This window comes from Buteo buteo, chromosome Z (genome assembly GCF_964188355.1).
Source record: "Buteo buteo chromosome Z, bButBut1.hap1.1, whole genome shotgun sequence".
NCBI lineage: Eukaryota > Metazoa > Chordata > Aves > Accipitriformes > Accipitridae > Buteo > Buteo buteo.
The window spans coordinates 87,686,260-87,710,160 of NC_134204.1; the positions used below are offsets into that span (position 1 = coordinate 87,686,260).

The window sequence follows — 23,901 nt, forward strand, 5'->3', positions numbered from 1 at the left end:
GCAGTGCCCGCTCTACGCTTCTCGCCGGGCCGCCCCGGCCGCCGGAGGGCCCCCGCCGCAGAGCTCCGGTGAACGGTGCTGGCGTTTCGTGCCGTCGGCCTCTGGGCCTCCCGAGTTGTTCGTTTAGTGAGTTTGCTGCTGGGGTTGTAGCAACTGGCACCTCCCCGGGCCACGGGAGCTGGCCCGGGCGGGTTCCGCCGGTCATGCTGGGAGTGGAAACGCGCGAACGCCTGCTCCCGCTTTCTCCTTGCAGGTGCTGAGAAGAATCGCCAGGTCTCTGTTCCTCTCAGAATGTCTGCAGATGACTATGAGGAAATTCTCAAGTACTATGAATTGCACGAAACAATTGGAACAGGTAGGCTTGGTCTGTGAATGCAAACAGGTGCGTGCGGTCTCTCTAACCACTCTAGTATTTATCCGAATGTGGATTAACTGTTACTGCAGAATCTACAGGTCACGCTTCAAGTGTGTATTTCGGGGGGCAGAGCTCTGAAAACGTAATTGGGAGTTGGTAGCAGTGATCGGTTCTTCCTCCAACGCAGACGCTGCACACTGTGTGCACTACGTACTCCACTGTAACTGTGAGATTATGGGCAACAAAGCATGTCATCGCGCTTTGCTCTAAATGTCTCTTTTTTTCAACTCCTAGGTGGGTTTGCAAAGGTAAAACTGGCACGACATCTTCTCACTGCTGAAAAAGTTGCAATAAAAATCATGGACAAAGCTGCTTTAGGGGTAAGCCAGAAGTTACTTGAAAGTATTTTAAAAGCTTAGAAAGTATTTAAAAGCTGTTCTTGTGGGATGCAACATGTTGAAAGGCTGCCTGCTTGTCCCGTTGGCCACGGACAGATGCTGTGGACTTGAAAGAATTTTAACAGAAGACCACAAATCTCGTGCCCTCTTGTGGAGAGGGCAACATTCTCTGGCTGTAAAATTGAGGAAATCAAAGATTATTACAGTAATTCAAACAGAATGCTGATGAGAATACTAACTATTTTACATCTGCTGCTCTGGGTTTTGCCAATCGATGTGCCAGAATGGTAGGGGGCTAATGGTAGGGCTGTTGTTGGATTGAATTTGAGCAGTTGAACTGTATGCTGTCATATGCATGCTGTGAAATTTTGCATTGCACAATACTCTGATGCTTACTGGGATGTATAGATCGTCAAAGTAGTCAGCAATTTCATAGCTTGCTGTTGTGGTCTCTTAGGATGACTTGCCTCGTGTTAAAATAGAAATTGATGCCATGAAGAACTTAAGTCACCAACATATTTGCCGGTTGTATCAGGTGATAGAGACATCCAAGAAAATATTCATGGTCTTAGAGGTAAGAAAAGGTGTTTCTGCCATGGCGAATAGTCCTGGTTTTAGCTGTCGTGGTAGATGATTACAGAGTTCAAATGAAACAATTCTTAAAAAGTGATCTCAATGATGAGTGTGTTCAAGATGCTGTAGTTTAAAAACGAAGGTGGTAATATGTTCTATGTCTTGCCTTCTTGTAAAAGCTGCCCTTTGCTGTTTACAGTACATGAAATAACTTTAATTCCTACCTTGCGCTTCAGTTATTTTAAAACAGCATCAGCAGGATGTGCAGGACCCTGGAACTGCCCCGTGGTTGTCACCTCCTGGGCAATTTGTATTGCCTGTGACATTAGGGTGATGTATTCGTTGCAACAGGTTAGGCAAGAGTCAGACTTATCAGCTTCTTTTGTCTGCCACAGTGCTGACCTAGGGCATGCCTAGGGGCACTTGCGTCCTACTGTGATAAAGCGGAGGGAATCATAGAATCATTTGGGTTGGAAAAGACCTTCAAGATCATTGATTCCAACCATCAACCATGCCCACTAAACCATGTCCTGAAGTGCCTTGTCTATGCGCTTTTTCAATACCTCCAGGGATGGTGACTCCACCACTTCCCTGGGCAGCCTGTTCCAATACCTGACAACCCTTTCAGTAAAGAAATTTTTCCTAATATCCAATCTAAACCTCTCCTGCTGCAACTTGAGGCCATTTCCTCTCATCCTATCTCCAGCCACCTGGCAGAAGAGACCAGCACCCACCTCGCTACAACCTTCTTTCAGGTAGTTGTAGAGAGCGATAAGGTCTCCCCTCAGCCTCCTTTTAGCCAGGCTAAACAACCCCAGTTCCCTCAGCTGCTCCTCATAAGACTTGTGGTCTAGACCCTTCACCAGCTCGGTTGCCCTTCTCTGGACATGCTCCAGCACCTCAATGTCTTTCCTGTAGTGAGGGGCCCAAAACTAAACACGGTACTCAAGGTGCGGCCTCACCAGTGCCGAGTACAGGGGAACAATCACCTCCCTGCTCCTGCTGGCCACACCATTTCTGACACAAGCCAGGATGCTGTTGGCCTTCTTGGCCACCTGGGCACACTGCTGGCTTATATTCAGCTGGCTGTCGACCAGCACCCCCAGGTCTTTTTTTGCCAGACGGCTTTCCAGCCACTCCTCCCGAAGCCTGTAGCACTGCATGGGGTTGTTGTGACCCAAGTGCAGGACCCAGCACTTGGCCTTGTTGAACCTCAAACAATTGGCCTTGGCCCAAATTGAATGGAAGAGTGTCCTCTAGTTGCTGTCCAGTGCTCTCGTTGTTTAGATTTTATTACTGTATTCTAAATGTATTCTCTTTTTCCTGTTTTCATGCAGTACTGTCCTGGAGGAGAGCTGTTTGATTACATAATTTCTAAGGACCGCCTTTCAGAAGAGGAAGCTCGTGTATTTTTTCGGCAAATTGTTTCAGCAATTGCTTATGTTCACAGCCAGGGATATGCCCACAGGGATCTCAAACCAGTAAGCCTGAATAGTGGTCATATTTGCACAAATAATAATGAACACCCACTTTTATTTCTCCATTAGGAACTGGAGTAAGTTATGCCTTCTCCATTCTCTTGTGCTTAGAGCTCTTTATCTAACATCTTCTGAAAGAGCATTACTTCTACTTGCTACTATGTTCTTCAGCTGAGCTGGATGTGACTGTATCTGAGGAAGGAGCTTCCTCTGAAAGAGAAGCAGAACAACATGCTCCAGCTGGGAGTGCAGACTTTGAACGTTGCTTAGGTGTTTTTGTTATCCCCTTTGTTTCAGCTTGCACCTGGAGAGAGTCTTTATGGCGCCAATCTGTTGCGCAAACTGTTTGGTGTCACTTTTTCCTTTGGGTGTGAAAACCAGCAGTTTGAACAAGTGGTGGCTAGTCAGAGGCTGTAGGGGGAGATGCATGCTACTGGACCCATCCTGTGGCTTTGCTGTTATTGCAGAGTTTAAGCATAGGTTTAGGGAATTGAAGACTTGAGTCCATTTCTCCTTGAAGGGTTTAGAAATTTGCATTTTTAGGGATGCTGACATCTCTGAGAAAACAAAATACTCAGTGCCTGAGTGTTTTCCTAGATGGCGATGGCTCATGAAGTCTTTGTCTCCAAGGAACTTCTCCCCAGATGAAGCATTGAATGTACCTTTTGGACGGAGTTGGCTTGTAGCTGGAGAGCTGATGGATTCATACGATCATGTGATAACTTGGGTGGGAAGTGACTTCTAGGGGCTTCTGCTTGAACATCCAGCTCAAAGCAGTGTCAGACCAAGTTTCTTGGGGCTTTATCCAGTCACATCTTTGACCTCTCCTGAAGATGAGGCAGTGCAATCTCTCTGGGAAATCTGTTCAGGTCTTCACTGTCCTTATGAGGAGAAAGGCTTTTCCTTATTTCCAGTCTGAATGTCGTTTGGTGCCTGTTGTCTGTCATTATCACATCATGCACTGCTGTGAAGAGACTAGGTCTATCTTCCAGCCCTCCTTGTAGGTATTAAAAGGCTGCCGTGAAGTCTCCACTGAAGCTTTCTTGTCTACAGGCTGAACGAATGTCTTTCCCTTAGCCTCTCTTCACTGAGCAAGTGCTCCAGCCCCCTGAGCAGACTGGTGGCCATCCACTGAGCTTACTTCAGTTTGGTGTCTTTCCTGTGCTGGGGGGTCAGAAACTAGATGCACTATTCTAGCTGTGCTGAGCAGAGGACTAGAATAACTTTCCCCAATCTACTAGCTGTGCTCCTTTTAATACAGCCCATGATATTGCTGGCTACCTTTTCTGGCAGAGCAGACTGCTGCCTCACATTCAGCTTGCTGTTTATCCCCCCCAGCCAGGCCCTTCTCAGCAGATAGCAACTAGTATTCCCCATCTGGAATATGGGATATATTTGTTAGCAACAGATCAAAATCTCCAGAGGAGAGCTTTGGGTAAATTCTAGCTGCTAATGACAAGAAGAAATAAAGTGAAAGAAAACGTGGTTTCTTGGATACTTAGGTTATAGAAGCATTCATTACCACTTTCTCTTTTACCAGGAAAATCTGCTGATTGACAAGGAACATAATTTGAAGCTGATAGACTTTGGACTTTGTGCAAAGCCAAAGGTAAGAGTATCAGTTGCTTTCACAGACTAGAGCTAAATCAGCTGCTGCACACACATAAAAAATGCATGTTTGACTTCAGAGTGCAATGCATAGACTTGCCCAAAGACCCTAAATTCAAGCTATTTGCATAGGTGTCATCCAATCACTAATTACTTGGTAGAGCCTTAACTGTGTGACAGCGCAGTTAACTGCATGTTATGGCCAGACTGTTAGACCGTTTTCTCCTCTTACACTTCATCTTTTATCATAATCTAAGGCAGAGATGATCTTATCTGTATAGCACTTGCTGTCACATAGAAAGGCCTATAATATAAAGCTAATGTTGGTGTGCGTTTTTCCCTAATAAGTTTTAGTGGTGTATGTCTTTTTTGAAAAGATTTGTATGTACGTGGAGATTGTGGATCGAATCAAATAGCTTATTCCAGTTACAGTTACAAATCCTCTGGTTCCATGTGCTTGTACTAAGTTGTTTCCTGAATTTAAAATTGGTTTCCGGGACCCCTTTTTGTTTGGCAGCTTAGCATGTGAGGTGGGTGCTGTTAAGAAACAATTTAATGGGAAGAAGGTCTTACTGAAGAGAGTTATTTGTCCTCAGGTAGTTTTACTTGGCTCACATTAGAACATCTTGCAGGCAGTCAAGACTATTAGACCATCATCTTCCGATCTGCTTAGAGCAAAGCCCAGGCAAGTAATAACATGGATTTAGTGTCTTTAGTGAGTCTTCATGAAGTTATTGCATTAAATATTGATACAAATAACCAGCTAGCCTCATGCCCAGTAGCTCTTGGATCATTTCTTCCCAACTTCCATCTCTCTTCTCTTTGCAGTCACAAAGGGAGGTATTCTTACCAGAGGAGGAGCTGCGGAAAGGACTGCTAGGGTAATGCATGAATGAGCAGCTTGGGATCTGAATGTTTATAGGATACTCATGGTCTTAGACAATTTTTGCCTAGTGAAGCCATACGTTACACCAAAGCAAAATATGAGGTGAATGTAGATGCACAGCAGAGGAAAATGAAGGCTCTGAGGCCTCCAATATGTCATTGCTGGAAGACTTAAGTTGTCTTAAACCCAATGCTTCTGTGTGATCGATATTCTGTGTTATTCTAGGGTGGCCTTGATTACCATCTGAACACATGCTGTGGAAGCCCAGCTTATGCAGCACCAGAGCTGATTCAGGGCAAAGCTTATATTGGCTCAGAGGTATGTAGCACAGTTTTGGGTTATGTTTCTTTCCCTGCTATGATGTATTTAAAGGTGGTGACATTCAGATATGCTCACTTGGTTTCTCTCTCGAATACCCCTGGATAACATTGCCTAGGTAGTTCTCAGAAGCTGCATGACTAGCCTCAACAGTCCCAGCCTGGAACAGCACATGGTGCTCTTGGCCACAAGTCATGTAGTTGGCTAGTTCATCTCTGACTAATCCTTCGCTCTCTCCATTTGTTGCTCCATATTTTAGTGCCCTATGAAAGAGTAACTTAAACTCCTTCCTTCTACTGCACATTCTTTCAAGCAACCATTTGTTCTGTTAATTATCTGACTCCTGTTGCAATTTTTTGTGCAGTCTCAGTATCTTGTGTGCTTTACCAGGCCTGCCTTTAGCTTGGAATTTGTGTATGAAAACTTGCTCTCTTTGTACCTCACAGTATAGTAAAATTTGAGAGAAGAAAAAATGTGGAGTTTATCCAGGTTTGATTCCATGTCTAGAACGTTAGGACCTGCTACTTGCCTTTGTCAAACCATCCAAAATGCTGTAATTGCAAGCCCCTCAAACTTCCTAAATTGCTGTGCTGTTGGATGGAGTCAGTCTTTGTACCACTGTCCTTGGCCTCTAACTCCTGCTTTCTTTTTTTTGTTTTTGTTTTCCATGAAGTCCAGTGTTTTTCAAGCCTCCTTTTTCTTATGTTCTAAGTGGGAATTACAGTATGAGGCAGTATGAGGCACATGGATCTTGTCATGCCTATACAAAGAGAAGAAGCAGTAGGGCTTTAGAGTTGATTGTAACTGTGCTGACAGCTGTTGTAATCCATAATATGTTACTGTATAAAATCCCTTGTGATGAGTTTGATTTCATTTTTTCCAGTGAGGTCCTTGTAGATCGAAGGTAATGCAGCAATTTGGTGACCTAAGGAGAAGATATTGGTTTTACTAGTGCTCTAGCTTGAGTGAATTGAAAATTGAATTTAAGTTGTGTGCTTTCACTTGGAATTTAAGAGTTCTGTCCAGAATTAAGGAGCTTACTTTTCATGAGTTGTATGTGGGCTTTGCCAAAGGGGGACAATATTACTTGTCTCTAAGCCATTTTAGACAGATCAGGTTTGTGAACTTCCACTCACTTTTATTTTTTAGGCAGATATTTGGAGCATGGGAGTACTGCTGTATGCTCTACTGTGTGGCTTTCTCCCCTTTGATGATGACAATGTCATGGTTATCTACAAGAAGATAATGGTAGGTATTGATGGTGCTAGAATACACTAGGAACGGACATTTCTAAGCATTATGAGGACCGTTGCTTTTCTGATGGCAGAACCTGTTGAGCTGTGCCTAGGGCAACAAGGCTTATCTGCTGAATTTTGTTACACTTTGCTACTTTTCCTATGAATATTTTGTGGATTTGTTTCCATCTTTGATCAGCCTTTGCAGTACTCTAGCTTGGTCCTATAATATGATAGGAAATTAAGTTTTAGGAGAGGTATTTTCTTGCTGGTGGGCTGAATTTTTGTGTCTGAGCCTTTGTCTGGCTTCTCCCTGTATTGTATGGAATAGAATTGCAAATACATAATTTGATTTACCAGAAATAGTGTTCTTAAAATGTCAGCTATTCTCATGTCTAGGAGAAGCAAGTTCTGCATCTGCTATTATGCTTTCCTCCTCCAAAATGAGGAGGAAATGTAAGACATCATAATCAATAGGAAAAGGTGAATAAATAATAAGTAATAGAATTCAGTAGTTTGTTCTGTGTCCCTGTAAACTCCTCCTGATGCAGCTAACCAGCTGCTGTTCTTCACCATACACGCGCCTCTACCAACCGCTTCTAAGCTGCCATAAAATTTATGTTGATAAAGCTTCCAGTAAGTGAGTGGGATGAGGCGTAACTGTGTTGGGTAAGGGCTTTGGCTTACTCTACCTCTTTCTCCTTCTCTCACCCAGATTCTGATATGTCTGAAAAAAAAAAACCAAACCCAAAAAACTCCTTGAGAGTGTTCAAGGACTACTCTGGTAGGAGGCAACTGACAGCTGATCTACACACAGAGTGTTTTCTGGGGTGCTTAACAAACAGAGCTCTATAAAGTGCAGAATTAGTTCATCAAATGGCATGGCTTTTTAGTCTAGAATTGGAGCAACTTGAGTACCTTGACATAAGATCTGTAGGAAGCTCAGTTTGAGTTGTTGTAAAGAACTTTTTTTAAAAAAAAAAAAGAGGGGGGGAAGCAATGGCTAACTGATCCAAAGAGATTGTGTGAAAGTGCTGATACTCAGGTGGGTCACCATTAAAATGATATTATCTTCCTACTTGCATAATCATAGAATATTTTGAGTTGGAAGGGACCCATGAGGATCCTCGACTCCAACTCCCTGCTCCTCACAGGACTACCTAAAACTTAACCATATGGTTAAGAGCATTGTCCAGATAACGTTAGCAAGCATGTGCAATTTCTCAGTAAAATCACTATGAAGAGGAATCAACTAGGTTGTCGATCAGACTTGAGCTGCCTTTCCCTCTCTGCTTGTGGTGTGAACTGTGTTGTCTACCCATAATGTTAGTATACATTAAGAACTTGTCCATTTGTAAGCATAGTTTTCTAGAATGACAGAAAATCCTTTATGCTGGTCACTACGCCGAGATGCAGGACCTGGTAAGTGATCTCACTATTTAAGGTATTCATTACCTTAAACTTGTCAATAGTTGAAACGTGAACAGAGAGCTTAGATGTGCAGTGGAGATCTTAAGATCATCAAAGATGATTTCTGCATAGTTATAGTTATCTAACATGCACAGGAGCTAGGACCTGAGTTGTTTGGACTGACAGAATGTTGGCCAGTGAAACTTAAGTGAACTGAGATGACCAAGTTGTAAAACTTAGTCTGGGTGCAATTGAAAACCAATAATGTTAAGATACAGGCTTGCTATTTCCACTCTGAATTTGTTTTAATTTAATGTGGTTGTGAACTGAAAATTGCTTGAAATGAAGGTACTTATGCACTATTGTGGAATTTAATTTCACACATTGTAGATCCTGAAATTTATTGTGATCTCGACTCGGAACTATTGTTCCAAGTCAATGTAATAATCTGCTGCTTGAATCTAATTAGGATTGTATGACTTATATGCAATGTTTCTTTTCCTGGAATGTTCCATGTCTCTTTATTTGGGAATAATTGAATAAATGCCTTTACTTTTTGAATGAAGAATCAAGCACATGGTGTAACTTCTGTAAAAAAAAAACCCAAAAACCAACAAACCCCAAACTTATTTCTGGTGTGATCTTAAGCATCTGGTAGTTATTGCAAGCTATTTACCTTCCAGCATTGCCCTCAGTCAAGTAGATGCTAATTCTGTTTTTCCTTGTCTCATGTTCTGTAGCAATGTATTAGAAACAAAATGCAGATTACATGTCTTACTTGACTTGGCTTAGTTTAAGAGTAAAGCTGCATTGTGAAACAGCCTACAAACTATTTATAAATAGTTCATTAATGCTATCTGTAAAGATGTAACTTAAGTTCTTTAACCCGTGATGTCAGAGTAATAGATACTCTGCTTAGAAATGTATTTTGCATATAGTACCAACTGTTTTGTTGGTGAATTTGGTTTGGTTTTTAGCTACTGTTGCACCTCAGATCTGAAAGCCATTTTCAAATTTATTCTAATCAAGATTTAAAAAAACCACCAGTAAATAATTTGGTTGAAAGAAACTTACCTGTTAGATCTGTAACTTTTTTCCTGTCTGCAATATGAATAGAGATCAAAACTCTAGCACTAGATGTAACCTATTAAAAAAAAAAAGCTAAGTGTTGAGGATAGTTTATTTTTAGTATCTGAAAAGCAGTGATTTCAATGAATATTCACATTTCAAAGTGCTAATATCAGTTGATGCTCCAGCATGTTTGCACTTCTAAAACTTCAGTATCAAGTTGGTATGATGAAACAATGCAATAGATAAGGAGCAGGTTAGCTGTAAAAGTGGACTGAGATGGAAATGTCACACAAGCTAAGTAGGTGAAAACTGCAGCTGATAATTCAAACATAGTATTTTCCTTACTAATACAGTTGGATTTTAGTACTACCATTAAATTTATTCAAGTCATTCTAAAAACTAAGTTTGCATGTGTGTGCTGTTCTTCCTTTTTGACCAAATACATATGTAACTATCATCCAAGTAATTTAGTAGTTCATTCTGAGCTAGCTGTTCAAGGTTCATTCTAAATCACCATCTTTTCTGCAGAGAGGAAAATACAGTATTCCAAAGTGGCTCTCTCCTGGCAGTACACTACTACTCAACCAAATGCTGCAGGTAAAAGTATTACTTCTATTCAATAGGTCTATAAGGTACTATTGCTAGGTCAAAACATTACAACATTGAAATACGTTAAAAAAAAAAAAGTTCAGTGTTTAAACAAGTTGAATTCTTACACATTTTTGAAGAAAAGATTAATATCTTCTGCTGAAAATTCTTTGGGAAGAATGATTGGGTATAGAAATAATTAAGCAAAATTTAAATGATTAAACAAACAGTTCAAGCAGTCTGCATTTGGTTATCCTTAATTGTGCCATATAAATAAGTGCTGTTTTATAAATGAGGTTATACATACTGACTATGCATTTGGGCTACATCTAAGCAATCTAGCCAGTGCTAAATATTCCTGGAACATTTGTTGTATCTGTAAGTTCTGTAACACAGAATCACAGCTCATGTGTTTGACCTTCCTTTTGGTGAAGCTATGAAACAGTATTGGTTTCCATTTGAGCTTCTAATCACCCTAAAATTCTGAGTAGAAGACAAGTTTTTTCTTCAGTTCTTCTTAACAGTGAAGTATCAGCTTGGTTTTTGTTGCCCACTAGGTGGACCCAAAGAAGCGGATTACAGTTAGAGATCTATTAAGTCACCCTTGGCTCGTGCAAGGTTATTCTGATGCTGTTCAGTGGCAAAGTAAATACCCAGTAAGTATGCTTGTCAGGTGATTACTCAAGTATTTAATGTAATCTTTACTGACTTGCTACCGTCCTCACAGTATGGGGGTGCGAAGACATTTCTCCAAAGATGAACTTTGAGATGGCCATGGTTCCTTTCTGATTGTTCTTGCTGTCAAAATATTATTACTTTCTCTCAATTTCTCTTGAGGAGGAATTTCGAATGTGTTTTCATTATTGTCCTGGATCTGGCTGGAAGAGAGTTAATTTCCTCCTAGCAGCTGGTACTGTGTTTTGGATTCAGTGTGAGAACAATGTTGATAATGCACTGATGTTTTAGTAGTTGCTATCCTAAGTCAAGCATTTTTCAGTTTCCCATGCTCTGCCAGTGAGCAGGTTCACAAGAAGTTGGGAGGGGACACAGCCAGGACACCTGACCCAAATTGGCTGAAGGGATATTCCATACCACAGAATGTTATGCTCAGTATATAAACTGGGGGTAGTTGGCCAGGAGGGGCAGATCACTGTGCGGGCATTGATGAGTGGGTGATGAGCAATTGCATTGTGCATCACTTGTCTTTTCTTGGTTTTGGTTTTTTTTTTAATTATTTTGTTATATTCCTTTTCATTACTATTATTATTATATTTTATTATTGTTAGTATAGCATTTTATTTTACTTTAGTTATTAAATAGTTCTTATCTCAACCCACAAATTTTACCTTTTTTTCTGATTCTCTCCCCCATCCTGCTGGGGGTGAGGGATTGGCAGGGAGTGAGCAAGTGGCTGCATGGTGCCTAGTTGCTGGCTGGGGTTAAACCATGACAGTTGTATTCTGCAGCTGATGCTTAATTTGCAAAATAACTGACTTCTCATCAATATGTGAAGTATTTCTGCATATGAATGACCAGTTGATTCTCCAGGCTGCTTGGTCAATACTGTAAGGTGCAAAATGCAAATGTTTTGGAGAGCATGTTAGACGTGATTATGGTTTATCTTGTATCTAGTCCTCACTGAAAACTGCAAGTTTGAATAAAAATTTGACCTCATTGAAAGTACGTTTGTACTGTCTCTCTGACTTGTTTTACTTGTGTGAGAGACTAAGGTAGTATGGAGGGCTCGGGGGGGGGGGGAGGAATCCTGCTGTCAGTAGTAAGCACTGAGAAGTTCCTTCATGTTTGCAGCCAATGCTGCTCATTAGCCACTGGATGACACTGTTTCTCTAGATAAAGAACAGCTTTACTGTGCCTGCAGCGTCAGTTCTAACTGGCTCTAGAAAAGATATGCATGTCTGATAGCTTTGAATATTTATGGAGAGATGAAGGTGTAGCTTCCATTCTAGTAAAAATCTCATCTGCTGTCAAGCTTTCTTATTTGAATTCACAACCTCTCACCAAGGAGGGGTCACACTGTGAAGTTGTTGAAGTTTTATGAGTTTTTCAGTCTGTTCCCTACAATATTTAGCTGTGGTGCTAACTACTTAAAGTATGAGGTCTAAAATCATGGTTGATTATTGACTCTACCTACTGGATTTCACAACAGTGTCACAGTCTGATATATGGATTATGAAACAACTTGAAAGCCTCATGCTTCAATATCTGTCATGTTATTGCAGCTTGGACATATTGATGAAGACTGTGTAACAGAGCTTTCTGTGTTTCATAAACAGAGCAGGGAGAGTATATTGGAATTAATATCAGAGGTAAGAAGTATATATCTATATTTGTAATGTATAGTAATTAAACAGTAATACAGTAAATAAATGTACTGTATTAATAGACTAATGCTTACTTATTCTCAAGTATGACATTTTTAATACTTTTCAGATTTAAGGACCCCCAGCAGAACTCCAGAATCTAGCTGTAGCTTATAACTACAGTTCTGAAGTTCAAATTTGTGTGTTTTTCCTTTTCCTCCTTTAATTGCACTTGTGATGTTTCCTAAACCTTGCTGTTATTTCCCACCAAGGTAAAATCCTTCTGAATGTCTTAAAATCAAAATAGACTTACAGAAATTTGTAGTTGAACAACAGATGCCATTTGCTGGCTTAACTCTTTGCTTTGAAATCATTCAATAAGTAAGAGGGGGGGGGGAATAAAAGAATAAGAGAAAAAATATCAGAGCATCACCCAGACAGACAATAAAATACATTTTTTGGAGTTGCTATTCAGAGGTTTTTTTTTTAAAAAAGTATGTTTAGTCACTTTTGAATATAAATGACAAAAATTGAACTGACTGCTTCTAGAAGAATTGTACAGATGTTAGCAATGACATTGCAGGCTGTAGAAGAGACTTAAAACATGATGTGTCGTCCAGCTTTAACCTGAATCTGAAAATTCTCCCTAGAAACTGAATTTTTTGCTTCTTTGTATATGGTAGCAGTGGTATAGTTCTTTGCTTTGGAAAAACCGTTAGGTTTTCCATGTAACTGTAGTAGAAACAGACTTTTAAAATGTGTGTGATACTTAAGATGGATTTGTGGATTTAATGCTACTTGTTCTTCAGTTATAGGAAGTAATCTGAATAATCTGTCTACATGGGGAAAAGTCCTTCCAAATAGGTTTGTGGCATTTGCATAGTCCTTTACTGGAGGACTTCTAGTCCCTTATAACTAATTCAAACTAATTGTACTGTGCTGCAAACCTCTCAAGCATTGTACCCATGTTCCTCACACAAGCAAAGTTGCTGAAAATCATGCAAAAATTTGGTGCTGCTCGTGGGGGAAGAATGGAGGGGGACTTCCAAAAACTTGAGAGACTGGTTGAAATATTGGCTAAACTGAATAAGAGCTTTGCCATTCACTTCAGTGGATAGATTCTGGCCCCAGTATTAGTTTTCATGGTAGTGAGCGTGCTACAAACTAACTTGCAAAGAGCAACAACCATAGTCTGTTTCTTGATCTCAAACACATAATGTGACTGAAGTCTGAAATTACACTTAGCTGATCAAACATTAGGGATGCACATCAGGTAGAAGAACTTGCAGAAACGCAGAAATTTTCAGAAGGCTGAGCTTTCTTTGTATTTACAATGTTTCCAAAGAAGAGATTAAAATACTTTTTTTTTTTCCTCCCCCCTGCCCCCAGTGGAAATATGACCAAATGTCAGCAACATATTTCTTGCTTCAATCCAAGAAGGCTCGTGGCAAGCATGTTTGCTTAAGGGTTCCATGTCTAACAGGGCATGCCAGTACAACACAATCAGCAGGCCTCAAGGTAAGTTTTCAAATTCAACAGGACAACATGCAGATTAAAATGCTGGTCTGCAGTAACAAAGCTCTGCCTAGGAAAACAGGCTGATGCCCTAAACATCGGTAAGAGAGCATGTGTGCAGTCTGCCAAAGGCTTGGTCATTAAATAGTTCAGTCTCCTTATTAACATGTTTTAGCAAGCTGGGTTGCTTCTATGAATTGACATTACTGGAATAACTATCTGGGAGGACATGGTGCATTATGAGTACTGCACGGAATCTCCCCTTGGCTACTCATAGAAATGGACTAAAATTGCCCATTGTCTGGCCTATATGATCATTCCAGATTTTCCTCTGTGATGCCTAACTTCTTACTGCGCTCTTTTACATTTGTCTAAATATTTTTGTACCATGCTAGTTGCATTTATCATGGCTTAGTAAGGAAAGTCTTCTGAAACATCCTGGCATGTCATCTGGGCAGCCTACTTTGAGATTGTATGGGTACTACATGAGCTGATGGTCAAAGCAGTGGGACCTATTCCTTCCTTGTCTGTTTCCTTTTAGAACACAATCCCAGAGAGGTTTCTGTTTATTTTGAGTAAAGGAAATGTGTTGCTGATGTTTTTCTGATGAATTGGATTCTCAAGAGGTTTTATATATTGTATGGTAATTTCAGTTCCTGTGGTTTGGTAGCAAAGTGCAAATAGGATACTTCAGAACTTGTCTAAAGTTGCAAAATTGCTTGCAATATCATATATAATAGGCAGTTATATGTGATGCTGGTGATACTCATCTGTGTTTGACAAACTCAAAAGTGTTCAGTAAAATTGCAGACTTCCTATTAGCCATTCCCCCTTGAACTGTAGACACCTGTGTGAAGTTGTTAACTAGCTATCTGAATGTGTTCTCTGCATAGAGCCAAGCACTCAGAAGAAGTACTTTCTTATGTATCTGATTCAATTGCATATATATCATTTCAGTTCACTTGTACAACTGCTTTGAAACACAGATGAGAATTCTAAGATTACCAGTGCTGCATAACAGATCATGCATCATAAGTGTTGGTGAATATGCATAATGTGATTTCCATGATCATGGTGGGTTAGTCTTCTACACTCAGATGATTTTAATGTGGAGGTTCTCTAGGTTCAGTAGCGATGGTGCTGTGAAATTACTTCATCTCTAGTGGTGTCCCAGGTAAATTGATCCGGCTACTGCTACTATTTAACATATGCATTATGCCTTCACAGGTGATTGTGAAAATCATGTCTACACAACACAAAAATCCATTGTTCCTTCTACAGCACTCAGGACACATTTAACTTACCTGCATGTAGATTCTGTGAGTGAATGTCAGTGAATTTGCTGAAATACCCAACTAGCAAAGTTCTCTAGCTAGAGCTGGTCTAATGTGAAGACAAGCAAACAGAACCTTTAACTTAGCCAGTTACTGAATTTAGTGGCACACGCGTGTACATGATACTGCCTTGTTTCAAACAGTTTGATGTGGAAGGGTATTCAAAAAATTCACCGTGGCATGAATTTCATCTGGAACATGGTAGCCAAGGAATCCTAATCAGGCATTCATATTGTAATAGAATGTGATTTCAGCTACAATATCAGGCTGTTAGCTTCTTGGTTGTAGCTAGCAGCCCTCTGGTAAGGGCTCTTTAGTAAGTCATAATAGCAGGTCTGGTAGCATACCAGGAAGATCTGTTTCTATTCCAGTAGTAATGAGCGATCTGATGATTACAATATCCTTGATCATAGGCCAAGAGAAACTTACCTGCCATCAGAACATAGCTTCCTAAAATGGTATCCATTCCAGCTGAGGACTGAGAATTTAAAATAACTGTATGCAATTTCACTGAAGTGGTATAAAACAAGTCCTTGGGAAGAGTTTCCTGGAAATAACAAAAGGTGTTAGAAACTAAGGATACTGTGATATATATCTGATTGTATGCGATGTAAAGCCGTGAAGGTTAGCAATCTTGGCTGAAGTTAGGAATCCTGTGATTTAATAAATGATGTTATTGGGGGCTAGCAATTAGATGAAGGGTTCTGAATGCTAATTCAAGTACTGTTGCAGATTCCATAATCATATGTTTTGAATGTAATGTGTTTGCCTTTATCTGGCCCCCTTTCAGACTTTACTGCATTCTTGTCTTGCCTTCCTTCCAGCTTATTACTTGGCTTTTGGTAAAAAAAGCTTGTGGTCCAAGTCTTGAAATCAAAGGCAAGTATTTTTTGTGAGTTGCTTCTCTTCTTGGCACCGGTCATGAAAGATGACTTGGTAATGGTGCTTTGAGAATAATTTCACATCTGCTTTTGATACAAATGACAACTCCAAAATGAAAATATTAAAGTCATATTATAAAACTTAGGTCACTGGCATGAGAACTTCCATTAGCTGTTAACCATAATTAGGAACTTAGAAAGAATAAGATTCAGATTTTAATGACACTTTTCTGATGAAATCTTACTTTTAATTGTGCAGTGGAATCTCAACTGAATCTTCTTTTCCAGTGTGAAAAACCTATGACACATGAAGATATGCCAGACTCCAGTGAAGTGCCACATGCATTTGGATCCATGGAATTTTCTGATGAATCTTCACTGTTTGAAGAACCTCTGTTAGAAGAATATAATCTAAATACTCGCAGAACAAAGCAGGTGTTTGCAGATTAATTACTAGTTCCTTTAAAAATATAAATAGATATACTATTCTTAATCCCCCCAAAAGTCTTATTCTCATTGTACATAAAACTTATTACATATTTAAACATTTGGTGAACCCTAGCCAAGGGGAGTTACAAACTGAGTAAAGAAATGTTTTAAATATATTGCTGAACATAAGTTGTGGCTTCCTTTAGCTGTAGGTCATGATTCATTTGATGAAAACTTGAGCTTTGACATTTGAGTTGCATAAAAACAGCATCTAAGGCATGAGTAAATGAGACAATGAGGATTTTAAAACTGATGGGAAAACAATAAGGTACTGTAAACAAGATCTCTGAGCTAGGCTAGAGCTGGACAAGTCTTTGAAGGTTCAACCTGTCTGTATTAGACAAAAAAATCAAATGAAGCAATTAAAATTATACAATTAAACCAAATGAAAATTCTTAGCTGTGTTTAGATGAGCTGGTGAGGACTAGTCTTAAATGTGTGGGCTGAAGAATTTAGAAGAGTAGATAAAGAAATGGCAATTGACTTGAGATGTTTATTAGCAAGTTATAGAGGGAATTAGAAGTATTGAAGAGTTTTTAACTATTTTGCTCAATAGGCAAGCATTTTATGGTATTTTTAACCAGCTTCATTTTTAGAATTTCCTTGTCTGTAACATTCCTGAATGTGATCAGAATACAGCAAAGGATGTCTTTTTTTGTTACATCTCTTGTAGCATTCAAGGCATGATGCTCAACTGGATGATACGGAATTCACACTGTCAACTCCAGTGACAAGAAAAGTGGCATCAAAGAAGCATGAAAACAAAGAGAATGTTGATACAGAGTCAGCTTTAAGAAATGAAATGCCCTTTGCGCTTCCTGCTCCAAAGACTCCTTTTGCAAAGAATCGGATTGAGGCGCAAGTACAAACCATACCCTTTCAGACACCTGGCTTCCAAGGTACCTTGAATGTAACTAATGAAAACTTAAAACTTAGACATTGCTTAGGAAGTATTGTAAATTCAAATATGAACACAGTACTTGTGTATTCTACACATCTGTTTCTGGAGGATTTAACTTTTTTTGCCATATTCATGAGCCTGGTTCTTCTAGTACATCTGGTAAGGTGCTGCAAGAGGTTTAACCGTACATCAGGGCATGTTACTTGTATGTTAATTACAGAAGTCATTGCTGCTTACGGTATCACACATGCATGCCTTTTGGCACACTCTGACATGGAGCCAAGTACTGTGTTCCTAAAACTTGCATCTGGTTCCACTTTTCCATGAAGGTTGAGAACACAATTTCCTCAACACTCTGTTTTTAATTTGTTATTACCTTGAGTGAAAATAAGGGTATACTTTTAGTCAAGTCTGCTTCTATTGCTTCTTCGAAGAGAAATCTAACTTTTTGGATTTCTCATGGTAGTGTATCAGCATTTTCACAGTAACATTTTCACATTTTCACAGTCTAGTGTGGCAGTGAAAATACTTCTGTTAACAATGTACAGACCTTACAGTTATGTGATAGACAACAGATGTCTGTCTAAATTATGTCAGCTTTTCTGAGTTACTAGAAATTTCTGTTCTCAGCCTGTCTAGCCCATTCTTACGAAAAATGATGGATCCTGTATGTACGTTACCATTTCCTTCACCATTGAGATAAATGTTTTTGTGTTGATACTGTAAATGATAACTCTGTCCTTCAAATGCCAAGGACTCCTTACAGTAGGAGACTCTTCTGTTCCACAAGCTAAGGAACATTGTTCAGAAACAGTAAGTATTTGCAGGCTGATTCAAGTTATAAGGGATCTTGGACATACTGCTGTTCAATGACACCCTGTGTAAAGTATTTAAGGAAGTGCACTGCACAAACCAGTTGTTTGTATGAGTCTGATTTTTGTCTTAAGATTGTATGTGACACCATGAAATCAAACTTCGCAAGTTAACTTTAAAAAGCAGAAGTTATGTACTCTATCTGAAATGGGAAATGCAGAAACACAGTTCCAGCTCATTTTAGAGATATTTCTGAGGATTAAACAATGAAAAGCTAATTCTTTGTTCCATTGAAAGATCTTTGATTCAGGAGAGGTAATATTAATACTTTCTTAGAGATAGAAAAGTGGAAGTATTCATTGGAAATTTTGAGATCATCATTGTCTGGGGACAGGAGCAATTCTGTAGAGAGCTGAAACTTCGAACATTGAATTGGATTTAATTGTAACAACTCATTTGATGACTGCTTCACTTGATGTTTGCTTCTGCACATTCAAAACCATGCTCTGCAGAACTCTGTCAATGTGTGCGTAGAGAACTTTTTAGGCTATTATGTAGTGTGTACTATTAAACATGGCTATATAAACTCACACCATATAAGGGAAATGGCTTTGTGAAGAACTATTTGACACAGTGAACTGCTTGGTATTTATTCTGGGACCAGTGGCAGAGCAAGAAAGCAATTCTAATCCTCTTCCTTTCCAAATTTCTAATATTGAACTGCATTGGTCCCTCTAAGGCTTGACTTGTAGAGCCCTGGGGAAATCAGTTGCAGTGTTTCTTTGTAGAGTAGGGGTAGTATTGTTATTATATTACAAACATATTTTATCATTCTGAACATACAGACCTGAGATAGAAAAGGGGGCTGGTTTTAGAAATAAATTATTAATAATGAGAAATCCTTGCTGAAGAAAAGAAAATCCTTTACGCAAAAACATACCTGCTTTGGCTTGGATGCTTTCTTTCAGAGAGCCAGTTCACTAATGTCTCACCAATTAAGAAACCCACAAACCCAGCAAACACAGATGAATTGACAGCTGTTGAGGTTCTTCCCGAAAAAAGGTAAATGTCCTGTTATTTGTGTACACTTCTGATTTAGAGCAGGACGACCTTAATCCATGTACTGCCTAGGAAGCCTTGTTACAACAGCAAGCTGTTATTTCCATCTCTTGGTAAAAACCTTCCTAAAACCTCTTTCTACATTCACTAGAAAATACTGAAGGCAGAGAAAAGTTTTAAAACTATAACTCAACTATCTTGAGAATATATTCCTATTTTCCATAATGTAAGTTCCTTCTTATTCCAATTTCCCAGAGTGCTGTGGTTTCTATATACATCTCTGGGTTTAAATCTCAACTGACTTTCAAACAGAAACTTTCATAATACGCTGCACTTGCTTTGGTTTTCTTCATTCCGTCAGGTCTGGTAATATTTTAGTGAAGTATCTGAAATAACTAATTTCTAAACACTGAGGAAAAATAACTGATTAATTTGTTCATGTAACAGGTGTCACTCAGTGGAATTGGATCTCAACCTAGCTCACATGGATAGCAACCAAAAGAAGAGAAAAGCCAAAATATTTGGAAGTATTGAGAGAGGCCTAGATAAAGTGATCACAATGCTGACACCAAGCAAAAAGAGACGATTCACTAGAGATTGTCCAAGGAAACTTAAGGTATGGTTGCTGGAAAAATCTTACATGAAAAAAAGTACAATTATTGAAAACATCCAATGCCTTTAGAAACGGTCCTGTGAAAACTTCTGTGATCTGACTTGCCTGCATTCTGCAGTAAAGTGCAGTTGTTCTTACTGCATCTCTATTAACGTGGTAATGTCCTAGTTATTGCCAAGAGATGTTGCATTAGTCTGGGCTTGGGCAAGTCACCAACAGATCAAGGGAGGAGTTTGGTCTTTGCTGTTTATATCCTATCTAAACTAAATGTGAGGGAAGCAGGATGGTTTTAAAGAAACCCTAGTTGAAAAATTTTGATCATATTAGTTGTATAGAGATATTGCTAGCTCTCCCACTAAAAACAAAACAAAAAGTTTTTATAACATTCCTGGCTTAGGTTCCTGTAGTCCAGGAGTGATATATCTGTTCCAAGATAGTCTTTAGATGTCAAGAGAACCTGAGATCAAACTTAGAGCCTAAATAACTACATCTTATGAAAGAATTTCTGACACTGTCAGCATAATTTTGATTTTTAAAGTTTTGATGTCACTGCATCTGAGCCAGTTGGCTACTTACTATTCTTTAAGTAGCCATAGAAAAAGCAATCCCTCAGACAGTGCATTGCACAGAGCACTTTAAAATTACATTAATAATTTCTACCTACCAAAGTTGACTCATGAGGTTAATATTAGCTTTGTAGAATACACATCAAATGGCTTTGGCATAATACCAGTGTAGTGAACAGAACTGTATGCATCACTCAAAAGCAACTGATATACTTCAAAAGTTATACAAGGAGGAATTTATACTATACACAAGGTGACATGTTTGAAGAACATGATTAGCATGAAAGAGGCAAGTGTGTTACTGAGGCATAAATAGCTCCATAGAGGTAAGTGATGTATGCCTTCAGCTGACTGGCTCCTGGAGCTGCAGCTGTTAGGACACCTACTGTACAGTAAGATCTGTCTGTCAGTAAAAGGATCACTTTGTGTTTTGCAGCCTGTGTAAATGGAATTCAGCTACTGTATTGCAGTTGGAAGCTTTTCCAAGACGCACTTGTCAGAGGCAAGGTGGCAGTCTTACAAGTTCAGGACATATGTTGGGCTACAAACCTGACCAACTCATCGGACAGGAGTCCAGACTGTGCAAATAATTCAAGAACCTGAGCAACTGGAAACAAAAGCTAGACCTTCTGTCTCTAAAAGCTTTTATCCTTCTGCATCAGTTTCCCTTGTCCATACTACATGCAAAGTTACTGATGCATGTCTAGGGACACTGGAGTATAATAGGAGAAGATAGAACTGTACCTCACACTGGTACAGCAGTTATGGTAGGGAGTTGCATATGTTCTCAGCTGAATAAGAGCTGTAAGAACCAGTCTTGTACTCAGGCTTTGCATCCTCAGCCTGTGTTCATTTCTCATGCTGTTTTATGATCTTGTCTTCTCTCTCTGCTTCTGTGACTTAAGAAGCTAGATAGAGTGTTTGTGGTGTATTACAGCTGGCATACACTTTCATTACATATGGGTGTCTGAAAGTTGTTCAAGAAGTCACTTATTGGACAAGTTCATTATATGAAGTATTAGATATTAAGACCCCTGTAACAGTAAACTTATGAGTAGTAAGTTACCTTTTTTCTTTAAACATGGTGACGCTTTAGTCCTAGGAAAGCCGCATGGCGTTGCGCCTGTTCCTTGATATCGGAAGTGCTCAGTTTCAGCTAGGCAACACACTATTGGTGATGTCCCAACCGTGGAGTGTGCAGCAGGGTGCTCTAAGCAGAGTCGTGTGGCTACCTTCTGCACACCTCTGCAGGAATCACCTCTGGCTATGTACAAGGTTTCTGATAGCCTCTGTGCTGCCCTGGCCCATCACTGCTACTCTGCATTTTATGATGGGTTGTAGTTGGAACGTGCTTTGATATTAATGGTCCAGCAGTTGTTGTTTAGTGTTCCTGTTGCTACTGCAATGTCTTAATTATGATAATTTGTCACTATGTTCTGAAGCAAAGGTGTTCCAAAGCTTTCTTTATGAAAACTTTTCATAATGTCTTCGGTTTTAGGAGAAAGATATTTTTGTTTGTTTTTTGTTTAATGAGCTGACTACTTTTAGGCACACTGTAATGTTACCACCATTCAGCGACTGAATCCAGATGAACTGTTGAATGAAGTAATTGCTGTTCTTTCAAAGAAGCATGTGGAATATGTTCAGAAGGGGTAAGTGTAAAATACGATGACTTCAACTGTATTTGTCTAAATAGTCAGTACTGCAATCCTTGACAAAGCGAAGTATGTAAACTTACTTTCTCAGCTGCACATTGTTAAATACAAGAATTTATAGAAAGCGTAGAGAGCACTGAATGAACTTGTGGAATGAAACTTGTCCACACAATGCAAAGCAATGTTAAGTGAGCTCTGATAGAATTCTTTGACAGATGTGAACCAATAATAGTGAGAGAGCTCTTAGAGGCTGATGTGAATTTTGTCTCTGTCTTGTGAAATTGCAAATACAAATGGTCTATTAGGGTACAGTGACATGACCAAATCGGACAATTTGGGGAGATAATGTAGATACCTTTTAACCCTCAGTCTTGGCAGTTAAAAGACATTAGCATTTAGCCAACAGACCAGTATATTTTAAAAGCTGCACAGAATCCACACACCTTTGTGTCAATTATTTTAATTTGTAGGATTTGTATTTTAATTTGTAGGATTTACTAAGTAGACTAAGGTACTGAAAGTAGGATTGGTTCCTAGTTCTGATCAAAGCTTAATATCTGTTTCCTGACTTCCCAATGAATGAAAGAAATGTTGTGCTTACTTATGAATATGCATTTTCTAAAGTTATTGAATATTTAAATATAGGCATTGTAGAATGTCAGAGTGTATTTCAACCTCTGATGCATTTCCAAGCTCAAAATCTGGAAAGATACTGAATTGTATGGAAACACGTTCTCCCATTGTAATGATTTAAACTTCCCATTCAGTTTTTCCACTTTTCACACCAGCTGAGCTGTAACCAGCCTCTCAGCAGTGGTGTCTCTGCAGAAAGGAGAGTGCTCCTGTCTAGGAAAAACACGGGAACATCTCCATCCTTCCAGCTCTGCACTCTGAGAATGGGGGTCTGTGGCTAGCAGTGGTTCCTATGGCTGGGTAGGATGTTGATGCTACATGTTGGTACTTGAGCACAACGATAGTCTTCTGGGACTAAAGTATTCAAAGCTCTCAGTTCACTAAATTCCTGGGTTGTTTCCCAGTATTCTGAATAGCAATGGGGTAATTTCTGTAAGGTGCTTTTATCAATTCAAAATTGCATTGCAACACAAACAGTTTGGTTATTCTGTTTTTCCTTTTGTTTCGTACAGTTATACCCTGAAATGTCAAACACAGTCAAATTTTGGCAAAGTAACTGTGGCATTTGAGTTAGAAGTGTGTCGACTCAGTAAATCTGAAGAAGTGGGTATCCGGCGACAACGACTTAAAGGTGATACCTGGCTCTACAAGAGACTGATAGAAGACGTTTTATCTAGCTGCCAAGTGTGACTGGCTGATGCACGTGCTGAGGAAACAGCAGTGTTGTACTTAGGCCTTTAATCATAATGTTTTAGTAAGGTCTGTTCAGAAAAGTAATTGTCACATTCACAGCTGTATTTGAAAAACTGTCATCTTTCTTGGGTTTTTAATCACCCCTCTTTGTACATGTCCTTTCTGTATGTTTCCTTTAATATCAAGTTTGTAGTAAATGTTCTGCAACTACAACTCTTCTGAAATAAAGTTCCATAAGCTGCTTTACCTTTTGTGTATTTTTGATCTATGTGGGTTAAAAAAGTATTGGTGTTTGTATGCTGAAGCTTGTTTTAGTATGTCTTCAGTTATCAAGTACATGTGGTACAGAAATAGTCATTTGCATAATTCTCTTCTTGTCTCTGCTTAAGTAGGATTTATTGAGATCATTAACTAAGTCACAGCTGTGGTTCTCAGAGTTACACTATATGCTCAGTGTTGTACAAAATAGGACTGTCTTCAATAAATGTGAAGTCAACAGTGCTAGGAT

General features: G+C 39.3%; 1 protein-coding gene across 2 annotated transcripts; it reads left to right on the forward strand.

Annotated features, from left to right (window-relative positions):
• On the forward strand, positions 1–23,628 carry MELK (maternal embryonic leucine zipper kinase). 2 transcript variants are annotated; one of them, XM_075019422.1, is made up of 18 exons: positions 1–126; positions 254–355; positions 650–735; positions 1,211–1,327; positions 2,664–2,807; positions 4,345–4,413; positions 5,524–5,616; positions 6,766–6,864; positions 9,861–9,929; positions 10,478–10,576; positions 12,161–12,247; positions 13,631–13,759; positions 16,260–16,406; positions 17,134–17,359; positions 19,143–19,236; positions 19,681–19,849; positions 21,961–22,064; positions 23,213–23,628. In XM_075019422.1, exons 2-18 carry the CDS (start codon positions 292–294, stop codon positions 23,388–23,390), a joined length of 1,974 nt encoding a protein of 657 aa, XP_074875523.1. In that variant the 5' UTR covers positions 1–126; positions 254–291; the 3' UTR covers positions 23,391–23,628. The 2 variants fall into 2 exon arrangements, with proteins under 2 accessions (XP_074875523.1, XP_074875524.1); XM_075019423.1 differs by lacking the exons at positions 21,961–22,064; positions 23,213–23,628 and adding an exon at positions 20,849–21,183.
• Positions 23,629–23,901: the final 273 nt, after the last annotated feature.